The sequence below is a fragment of the Lipotes vexillifer genome, unplaced genomic scaffold, assembly GCF_000442215.2.
Source record: "Lipotes vexillifer unplaced genomic scaffold, Lipotes_vexillifer_v1.1 scaffold860, whole genome shotgun sequence".
In the NCBI taxonomy this organism is placed as follows: Eukaryota; Metazoa; Chordata; class Mammalia; order Artiodactyla; family Lipotidae; genus Lipotes; species Lipotes vexillifer.
In genome coordinates this window covers 238,655-249,348 of record NW_006789568.1, presented here as the reverse complement: position 1 = coordinate 249,348, position 10,694 = coordinate 238,655, and the positions used below count along the sequence as shown (strand labels likewise).

General features: G+C 60.1%; 1 protein-coding gene across 1 annotated transcript in view; it reads right to left on the bottom strand.

The window, feature by feature from the left end:
- Positions 1-10,694, bottom strand: part of ITM2C (integral membrane protein 2C) — a 13,333-nt gene that overhangs the window by 559 nt on the left and 2,080 nt on the right. The window contains exons 2-5 of the mRNA XM_007462771.1: positions 3,831-3,972; positions 1,713-1,898; positions 915-1,025; positions 196-346 (exon numbers count right to left, since the gene is read on the bottom strand). Coding sequence (XP_007462833.1) covers positions 196-346; positions 915-1,025; positions 1,713-1,898; positions 3,831-3,972 — 590 coding nt within the window. The remainder of the gene's footprint in view (positions 1-195; positions 347-914; positions 1,026-1,712; positions 1,899-3,830; positions 3,973-10,694) is intronic.

The following is a 10,694-nucleotide window of genomic DNA, read 5'->3' as shown; positions in this document are numbered from 1 at the left end:
CCAAAAAAAAAAAAAAAAAAAAAAAGTGTAAAGCAGTGCCTGGCACATAGTAAGTGCTCATTAGCTGTTATTACTGCTGCTACAATCTGAGCTCTCTGACAGCTGGTCTCCAGCTACACGGCCAGGCACTGCCAGAGGGTGGCCATGGTTTGGAGCTCAGGGCAGGGGCCAAGGTGGGTGGAGTCTGCCACTCACGCCTCCGGGTGGCCCTGCGCCGCAGCCGGTAGGTGTCCTTCCCGCTGCACAGGTGGTGGATGAAGGAGCCCAGGGCCTCCTTGTCACTGACATGCTCCGTGACCACCATCTCCTCCTGGATGATGTACGTCTGCGGGAGGTAGGTCCCCCTCTGCAAAGGGAGTGGCCACAGCACTGGGTCAGTACCGGGGCTCGCCGCTCTCGGTCCCCGACTGCACATTGCGCTCGCCTCCCTTCTTCTGCTAGCTTAAGCCGAGCCCCCGCAGTGCGGGCAGTGCCCATCCAACACGCCCACCCCCTCATCCACAGGCCGCACGGCTTGCCTTTCTGACGTGCCCAGGCACTTCCTGCACCTGCACCTGCACTGCCGTGAGTCATGTGTGTGCCAGACTGGTCTCCCACCCTAGGGGGAGCGCTCCTCGGGGGCAGGGCCCCCATCACCTCCCTGCACTGCTGACACGGGGCGACGTGGCGCATGGCCATGAACACTTAGGAAGCTGGTCTTGGGGTTCTTCCCAAGTGAGGGAGGCAGAAGTGGGAGGCTGGGGGTGGGCAGGAAGGAGAGGTGTTGACTCTGAATGTGGGAGAAGGGAGCTGGAGGCGGGGGGACCAACCTGGGGTGCTGGGCCCAGCTGACAGCAATGCCCAGGCCCCCCATCCTTCCCTTGTCTCATGGAGGGGGGGCAAGGGAGAGAAGATGCTGCCAGGGCCCTGCTCACCTTCACATTCATGAGGAGCTCCCAGAAGTTGCGAGGGGGCAGCACGATGGTGGTGTTGAGCTCAATGACATAGCACTTGTCCAGGGAGATGTCGTGATAGGCAGTGAGACCCTAAACAGGAAGAGGGGGCCGCGTCAGTCTCCGCAGGTGAGGGACTGGCCCCCACGGGCTGTATGAGGCACGAACCCCACCGCGCCCATGACGCACCCAGATTCCTCAGCACCGGGGCGGGGCCCCCTTCGCCTGCTCCTCTCCTAGCCTGTGTTTGTAGAAGGTTCCACTCACTAGATGAAAACACTATTAAATGCTTCGGTTGTGACAAGGATTCTTCTTGGGGGTATACAGCCGAGTTTCGAATTTCAGGGCAACGTCCCCACTGTGCATCTCACCAAAGCTGGGAGGTCCCACCACCCCCATGGACAGCCTGGACCCTCAGCGAGAGGTGCCCCTCCCAACCCCGTATGCTGCATCTCGATAAGATGTCAACATGGAAACAACTCAGTAAAAAGGAACACTGGCCTCGCCCGCCCGTTCCAGCCAGCGTCCGCAGCTGGCAGGTGACCAAGGAGAAAATCAACCATGACTAGTTCACATTCAGTGATAACCGCATGACGTATATGATAAAAGCGGTCCTTTAAATCCCTGATTGACCTAAACCGTAGGTATCTACTCCATGGTTTATATTACACGGTATGTACTCCAAGTCTGTACAAGGGGCGTGGTTGTTCTCCTTTCACACCTGTTCCTCCTCGTGGCGCCCCCCTCGCCGCCCCCGCCCCAGTCCCTGGCTGGCCTCACCCGCTGGAAGTCGTGGATGATGTCTGCAGGGTCACCGCCCCCAAACTGGGGCACCGGCACGTTGATGCGCTCGTAGTTCTCCTCGAGGTAGATCTTTACGTCCTCCTCCAGCTCCACGCGGGCGCGGACCTGCGAGGTCAGGGAGTCCTCGTAGAGGACGCCGCAGTGGAAGTTGTCTCGGGCCAGCTGAGCGGGGCGGTGCGGGGCGAGGGAGGGAGAGAGTCTGGTCACACAGCGCCCTCCGTGAGACCACTGCTGCCTGCCCAACCACTCCCGGCTCCAAAGGCCTGGGGAGGCAGGGAGGATGGGTCTGTGACACCCATTTCACAGACGGAGAAACTAAGAAACATGGGGAGCCAGGGAGGGTGAGCCGGGTCTGCCAGTTCCTAGGAGGACGACCCCTCTGGGCCTCAGTTTCCCCATCTGTAAAACAAGGTGACCCCTCAGGCCCCTCTGGCCTCCGAGTCCATGAGTCTATGGCTGTGAAATGGGGCAGACCAGCGGGGCGACAGACACCTGAGAAAGAGCCTGGGGTGGGAGGGGTGTCCTCAGGGGCAAACAGGGGGACTCTGGATTGGACAGGCTGGGCCCTGCAGGGTGCCACCCTCCGCCACCACCAGGGGGTGCTCGCCCGCCCTTCTTGCCCCCTTTGCGAGGCCCTACAGACCTTGGAGGGAGGAGGTAGGAGCTGAGAGGCAGCCCTGTTATCAGATTCTGGTGGCACTGTGTCCAACCTCAAGCAAGGACCCACCACCTTCCCTGGATCCTGTGCTTCCTGAGAAACCTACACAAACATGGTGTCCCCTATGTGAGGGGCACGCCTAATCACTCCATCAGTAAGGGAAGGGAGGCAGCCTGGCGTGACCGAGGTTACGTGACTGACCGGTGGACTGCAGGCCCCTCCTACTTCTCAGGGCCTCATCCAGGTCCGGCCCACGATGGGCAGACACCCCTTTGTCTGTTTTAGTGTCCCGGGAGGATGAATCATCACACAGGAATCATACTGTCCCAGGGTGTAGACCCAGAGGCTGCTCTGAGGTTCCCCTACTCCCTGGGAATTGGGGTGGGGTGAGGAACCCCAAGAGGGCATGAGGGGGGGGCTGGGATCAGAGGGGAGGTCCAGGGCAGGGCCACAGGTGCAACAGGAAAAGGCCCCAGAAAGTGACAACCAGGAACAGGTGGGGAAGCAGGCCGTGGACGGAGGGGAGCTGAGGTGTCAAAGGATAAAGGTCACGTGGACTGCAAACTCTTTAGTCATTTCCACCGTAGAAAAACTGGATGACAACGAAGTCAAAGCCCAGTGCTTGAGGGTGGGAAGAGGTCACTTGGGTCATAAATGACTGGCAATTCCCAACCTTTTTGTCAACGAGATTCCCCATTCGTTATGTTTATGGTTATTCTATTAAGCAAACTTTCATTTAACTACCTTCAGTTCTGAGAGCTTGGCGGCCCTGCCTCCCTCCCCAGGCCTGGGCTGACCGCAAAGTTGCTGTGCCCAGGACCAGTTCTTTGGCCCAGCTTCGTGCCCAGATTGGTTGTGTGAGCAGATAACCAGGGTGTGATCATAGGTGGAGGTGACTATCTATAAGCCACCCTCCACCCTTCACGGTTTATAGCCCAAATGTCCACGTGTGGAGTGTAAGTCTTTAGAGCAAGATCCATGGGCACAGGGGCCGGGCTCTGAAGGGATTGCAGAGTTCCAATGTCTGCTGCACCTGAGTTTCTGGTGCTTATGCCCTGGGGTGACGCTGTGGGAAGGGGCTGCGGGCCTCACAGCCCAGATTCCAATCCCGGCTCCCCCATCACCGACTGTGCTCCTGGGAGAGCTCCCTGTCAGCCTCAGATGCATCCAAAGAGATAGGTAAGGACACTCCTCCGGAGCCCATGGCAGTCAGAGGACGGGGACCCGGTCCTGTCTCACAGACCAAGACCAGAGAGGAGGAGGCAGGTCTTCTGGGCTTGCCCGGGCACCCCTCCCACCTAGGGGGCGTGTCCAGGGCTTCCTGCTGCCCCCTCCTCTCCAGCCGGCCCACACCCAATGCAAGCGCTTGCCCTGCCCTGCCCTCTCTAAAACACCACTCTTTCTCCAAGGCCCCGCCTCCCTCCGTCCCACCTCACCTGAGCAAGGAAGAAGTATCTGTAGATGTAGACAGAGGCGAACACCAGGCCCGTGAGTAGCACGGCCATGCCCGTCGACAGGTAGCACAAGCCGCCCACAGAGCTCCCCTTCTTGTGGCGGTGGTAGGGGGGCCGCTCCTCCTGTGGACAGCAGTGCAGGGTCAGCCCCGTGGTGGCCCCACACCCCTGGGAATCCCTGCCACCCCCTTCCGGAAGTGAGTCCTCACCCTGCTGGCTGGGAAGGAGCCTTGGAGCAAAGGGAGGGGAGGACGACGCTCAGGACACAGAGCATCGTCTCTGGAAGGAAAGGAAAGCGTTACCAGGACCCCCCAGCTGTTCCCATCTAAAGAGAAACGGAGCCCCACCTTGGACCCACGGGGACTAAGCAAGCGTGTTTTGAATCACCCACGCCATTAGTCCCCTTCATTATACCAGTTGTGACCACAGTAGATTCTTTCAAATGCAGAGAGGGGGTAAGCACAGATATGGCCTTGGTGACTGAGCCAGGCCTAGGAACCTGTAGGAACTGGAGTGACTGGGCGCGCCGGGAGCCGCTGCCCTGGGCAGTGGGGACCAAGGAAGGCTTCGGAGGCAGGACGTGACAAGATCCACCTGAAAGTTGGAGTGCCCGGAGGGACTGGGATGGGGACAGCGGGGGTGGGGAGTCTGCTGGGCTCTTCCAAGGAAGCTGCGGCAGGAAACGGTCACTGACCAGTGGGGACAGGGCTCTGGGAGGCCCGCAGGGTCTGAGCGCGGGAGCTCGCGCCCTCCGGCCACCCTGGGCAGAGGCCAGCCTGCCGGGGCGGCGATGGCACCACACGGGCGCTGGCGTCGAGCAGGCTGTCAGAAGCAGGCCCGCAGGGTGAAGTGTGGAGGCTTCCGGAAGCCTCTGCCGGGAGGGGAAGGTGGCTGCCGGCAGGCAGGCCAGGGCAGGAGGTTCCTGGAAAAACCCCCTCTGGGTAGCCAGGCTCAGGTTCGGGACAGTAGCTGCCAAGCGGCAAGCCAAGCGGACCCAACTCCAGCCCACACACGTCTGGGCCAGTGGCCGGAGGTGTGTGTAAAACTCAGCAGCCCTGTGTTCCCTGGAGCACTGCACTGAGAACCTCGTGACTCAGGCTCTTCCCAGCTGTGTGACCTCGGCCATCGCTTGTCTTTGTGCCCTTCCTCGCTGGCACCCCTGCCCTAACCCGGGCCTCCTTCACCCTGGAGATGTTGCAAAAGCCCCAGGCCTGGCTCTGCCTCTGGGATCCATCATTCAGTCCCTCCTCCACGGTGTCCGGATGCAGCTGGGTGAGGGTAGAGGCCAGTGCCCCTGCCAACCTCAAGGAGCTGTGGCAGGGGGGGGGGGGGGGGCAGGAGGGGAGCCTGGGCCTTCTCACTCTGGCCCCGCCGCTAACCGTCTGCTTAGCGCTCTGTGCCCGCTTCCACTCTTCCCTCATCCTGCTTAGCGGGAGGTTGGCAGTGGGGACATGATGCAGGTCCAAGTTACCCGAGACAGGCCTTTATTCTCAGGGCACACAGGGGGCCCAGCCTGGTAGGGGTGGGGTGCTGAGCCGGCTGTGCTTGGGGCACATGGAGGTGTGGGACCTGGGCCTCAGGGAGCAGAGGGGCATCCCATCAGGGTGGGTGATGCCTCCCTGCTTGGAGCTCTCCCCTCTCCCCACACCCTTTCCTCAGGCAAAGGGTAGAAAATGCCTGAAAGACACACGGCCCCTATCACGAGGCACATGTATCACCAGGCCAGTGGCCCCCAGCCTCCAGCACCATGGGATGGAGACACAGGATGGAGAGGTGAGCTGGCCCATCCCATATCCCCTCACAGGCTGGGCCATCTGCAGGCCTGGGGCCTCTCTCCACCCTGGCCCTGCTGCAGGGGTGCTGCGATCAAAACCAGAAAAGCACCTGGTGAGACCACTCCCCTGGCTGGCATCTCCTCGGCATGCTGGGGCTCCCTGGGGGCAATAACCAAGGTCACTAGCACACTTGGGTGGCCACTTCCCACAGGGTCTCCAGGGACAGCTGCCAGTGGGAGGGGGTGGGGGACTGCAAGCGTTTTGACTTTCCAACGGGCTCCCAGGATCAGCCCAGGATGGGGCGACCCGATGACCAAGCTCTGCCAGCGTCTCGCAGGAACAAGCCACCCAGGGCCTCCAGCCATTCTCAGTGGGTCCTAAGGAAAGGTGGGTGACGCAGAAGAAAGGCCATGCGCCACACCCACTGGGAATCCTGCCCTGGAGCCACAACATTTGTATTTAGCGAGACCAGTGGGGCTGCAGGGACCCAGAGGCCCCCAGCAGGGGCTGCGATCCATGCGTGGAGAACATCCCAGCCTCCTGACCCTCCAACCCTCTGCAGGTCCTCCTGTGAAATGTGAACAGACTCTTCCTGACAGGATTTTGTTGGGATTAAAGGAGACAGAGACCCTGAAAGCCCTTTGTAAAGGATAAAGTGGTAGATAAAAATAGCAGATCTTTATCAGCTAAAGCTCTCCTTTTTTTTTAGGGCCACCACCAGCCAGCTGTCGAGGCTGCACAGTGGCCATGCTTTGCTCCTGCAAACAAGAGAAGCAAAAGCAAGCTTATGAGAATCACTTTAAAAAAAAACGGAAAACAAAAAAAAGTCAATGGGCTACAAAGCAAGAGCCCGAGGGCCAGCTCCACAACTGAAGTTCACAGACAAGGGGAGGCCTACCAGTTTCATAGCTTCCTTTCTGCTCCCGGCTGGGTCAGGTGTTTCTATGTGCCTGGGGCCGGGACCGGGCAGCGGGGCCAGGCTGCCCCAGGTGGGGAGGAGGTCAGGGAGGACGGAGAGTGGGGAGCGGCTCCAGAGGAAAATGAGGCAAGTGGCTGAGGACAGTCTCCAGCCAGGACCCCTGGATCCCACCCTGTGTCCTCACACGTCTCTGCGGGTGTCCCTGTGAAGGCTGGAGATCCCCCCTTTCCCAGAGCAGTGGACAATGGCTTCCTATCCTGCTCCTACAGACCCCTCTAGGGCACACCCATGGCTCACGCCCTGCACCCCTCCCTACCTGACACCCCTCAGCCGGGCATGCGGAGGCCAAAGCCCCAGAAGCATCATGGCTGAGCAGGAGGGATGGAAGGGAAAGCAGGCCCAGAGGCTGCTGGTGTCCCGGCTTCGAGACAGAGGCACTGGGACCCGGACGTAAAGCCCCAGGTGGGCGGCAGGCCCCTGAATCCTGCCCTCGCTGTCAGTGCTTGAAAGGTCAGCCCCGAGCTGCAGTCCTCAGAGACCTCTGGGGAGCCTGTAAGCAGCCTGGGCTAGAACCTGGGGCCTCACCCCTTAGGATCCTGGCTGCGCAGCTCACCCAGAATGACAGGAATGACGGCTGAGGGGCCTGCTTCCCGAAGCCCCCAGCTGCTTAACCTGTCATGCTGGAGCCCCAGGAGAAGCCCCCCCCTCCACATGGAGCAGTTACCCACAGCCAGGCATCTGGGGGCTTCCAGAAAGTAGAAAAATACTGCTTCCATAGCAACTGGGCTTCCTGAGCCACAGGCCTCGCTGTGCACTCGTGTGGGGCACGTGGGCCACATGTCCGGGGACCCGAAAGGGGCCCAGGCCTTGGTCTGCCTGTTTCACGGAGCCTGCAGTGGAGCTCCTTAAACGATTAGGCAAAGCCAGGGCCAGAAGAGCCAGGGGGGAACCCAGCCAACTTAAGCATTAACTCAGAAGACCCGCAGGGCTCATGGACAGAGCTCCCCAGCTACCTTCCCTCAGTAACGATGTCAAAACGAACTGCAAGCAGATTAACTACAGTTGCAGGCTGCTCAGAGGCGGCTAGCAGGGAGCCAGAAATGCAGCCACAGCAGGCCCGGGCAGACGGCTGGGGGCGGGTCTCGCCTCACCTCCCCAGCACCAGTCACCCCTCCTCAGCATCCTTCTTTCCCAGGTTGCAGACCACAAAGGCAAGGGCACCAGTGAGAGAGAAAGAGAGAGACAGACAGACAGAAGCCTAGCAGGGGTCGGGGGACTGGGCCTCTGCCCACGGAGCACGCAGAGCTGTGCTCAGACGTACAGACGTCAGCTGGGTAAATGCTGATAAGGCATCATGAACTTGCCATCAGGGAAACCCATCCCTGCCCTGTGACCCACTGGTGCCCACGGTGCGGGCCGTGTGAAGAGGAAGGGCATGGACCCCGAGGACACTCTCGACGGTCCTCTGCTCTGCTCTGCTTGTCTGGGCCAGGCAGATTCCCTCTTCTGTTCTGTACCTGACAGTCAAGGTGAGACCCCAGAGAACAAAGGCTGGGGACGAAGAGAAGCAGAGCTGCGGCTGGAAGGGCTCTCCTGGGGGAGACACAGCTCAGAGACACTGCAGGGGCTGCGCTTCCCTTCTCTTACCATAAACATTTTTTTTTATGGTAAGAGAAACTCATCCTCTGTGGCAATCTGCTGACAGCCTTGAAACATGCAAGGATGGGCCACGGGGAGAACGGAGAAGAGAGGGAGATGAGAGAGAAAGCAGAAAAGCCACTGTCCCAATGCCACAGCCCCTCAGGGAAGGCCCAGGGCAGGCGGGCAAAGGGCAGGACTGCCCATTTACCAAGGTCCTCTTGGCCCAGGCCGCAGGGCTGGCGGGGATGGGGCACTGGGGCAGGAGGACGCCAAGCCCTGCGATCCACCCTCCTGGCCAGCAGGGGACCCTCCCCCAACCGCTCCAGGAGACTCAGCTCCCTCCTGCCCAGGACCTGAGGCCAGGACGTGGAAAGTGAAATCTGATCCCCAGGTATGCGGGCCGGGGGAGGGGGTGACACAGGGGCCATTAATCAAAGGCAAAAGCCAAGGAGAAAATTACAGCGCTGAGATGACTGCACTGAACACGGTTCTCTCCCCTTGCAGGCCCCCAGCCCCGACTGTTCGAGTCTCTACATGCCCACACCTGGCTCTGTGTGTGTGTGTGTGTGTGTGTGTGTGTGTGTGTGCGCGCTCGCGTGCGCACACACGGGGGAGCAAAGACACAGGCAGATCGTGGGGAGAGGGGAACTGGGCTGAGAGGCCCAAGGCAGGCCAGGGGGCCTCCAAAGGGGAAGAATGATCCGGCCAGAGCGTACTAAGAGAGGGTGCTTCCCATCCAGCCCACCTTCCAGGCTGGCTTGCTGCCAGCTGCCCATGAGCGCAGGCCCCTCATCATCTGGGAGGCAAGCACCACATGGGGAGGGTGGGCAGCTGGAGGCGCAGCTGGACCCTCACACCCATCCCTTCCTGGCCCACCGAGGCACTTCCTTCCAGCCGCACATCTGAGGACAAAATCTTCCTTGTTTCAGTTTTTACTCAGAAGCAGGGGGAGGCCCAATGTGAGAGTGTGTCTGCTGCCCTACCCTGGCCCCTGGGGCCTGCACACAGGTTGAAATTTTATTAGGACAGCTAGAGGGTGGCTCATCGGTGAAAGGCACTCGTGAACTCATCTGTTCATCGAGTGGTCCTTCCAGGGCTTTAAATCTTATTTTCGAGTCCAGTTCAGTAACCAAGGAGCGTTCCAGGGTCACCCCCAGCCGAAACAGACCTTCTGATAAGCTTTCCTCTGGCAGAGGCCCATCAGCGCGGGACAGACCCAAATGTCCTGTCTTGATGTAGCAGCTCCTGGGGCCTCCCAGGCGGCTTTTGCCCCAGGCTGACGCGGTCCTGGGCGCCTGCTGAGCTTACTGGGCGAGGCAGGAGGCAAGAATGGGGGGGGCTTGCTCTACGTTGGGCACTGGATGTGGGGAAAACGTACCCACTGGCCAGGCGAGGCCACAAGAGGCTCACAGACGTGAACTCTCTTCCCAAGGCTCCGATTCCACTAGGCGACTGGCAGAGCCAACATGCGACACCCAAAAGCCTTCCCTGATCCCCTGAGGGCCAGTGAGCTGTATAAGTTTACTAATAAGCAGATCTGTCCTAAAGGGGCTGGGATTTTAATCTTCCTCCAGGGGCCCCATCGCTCCCCCTTGCCAATTAAGACAGCCAGGAGACCCTACCCAACTAACAAGGTCTGGCGGGGAGGCACACTCAGCAGGCTCGAAGCCATTGAAAACAGCACAGGGAAAACGTTGATATTTCGATTTCACGCTGGATGAGGGGGAAGAGAAGACACTTGACTTTGGAGCCAGAAGCTGGATGTCAGTTACCGCCAAGGCGATGCTGGCATCTGCCATTCCACCTGACACCCATCAGCAGGCTGCTGCCGGAGGATGTGCCACTCCTGTGAAATTCGGCAGACCTTCTGATGGGGTTTGAAATCCATCCTTCCACTGTCTGGCTGGTCCTCCCGCCTGCCCGAATCCTATAGCTTTTGGAGGCAGGGTCTAGTTTTCCAGGCCTCAGCTGGGTGCCCAGCCCTGGGAGTAGCAGCTGGGAGAACACAGGAGTGGGTGTGCTGCCTTGGGCCCCCAGCCCTGCACCCTCCAGGGGCTAAGGGGAAGGGAGGAAGGAGGTGTAAAGGGCTCCCTGCAAACTTTTAAAGGTGCAGGCCATGCCTTCAAATGTGAAGTGTCCCCCCACCCCCATCTAAGCATCAGAAGAAGATGGAGCTGCTCTGGTGGCGGCTGCAGAGCACCCCACCCCCTGGAAACCCCCCAGCCCCGGGGGTCACTGATGCTGCAGTGACCACACCAGGGCAGGGGAGTGTGCCAAGGCTCTTCCTGGAATTCCTCACTTAGGTATCTTTGCTCTGGCTATAACACCCACCTCTGAGGACCCTCTCCTGTGTCCTCTCTTTCAGGGCACAGGTCATCCTGAAGCACCCACCCTCCCATACCCCCCCACCAAGCAAAGTTTAGTTTGAGCCATCAACTTGGGGAGGGGCCTTGGCGCTGAGGATGACTTTCCATAAGCCAGCAACAGGAAGCGGGGCGGGGGGGGGGGGGC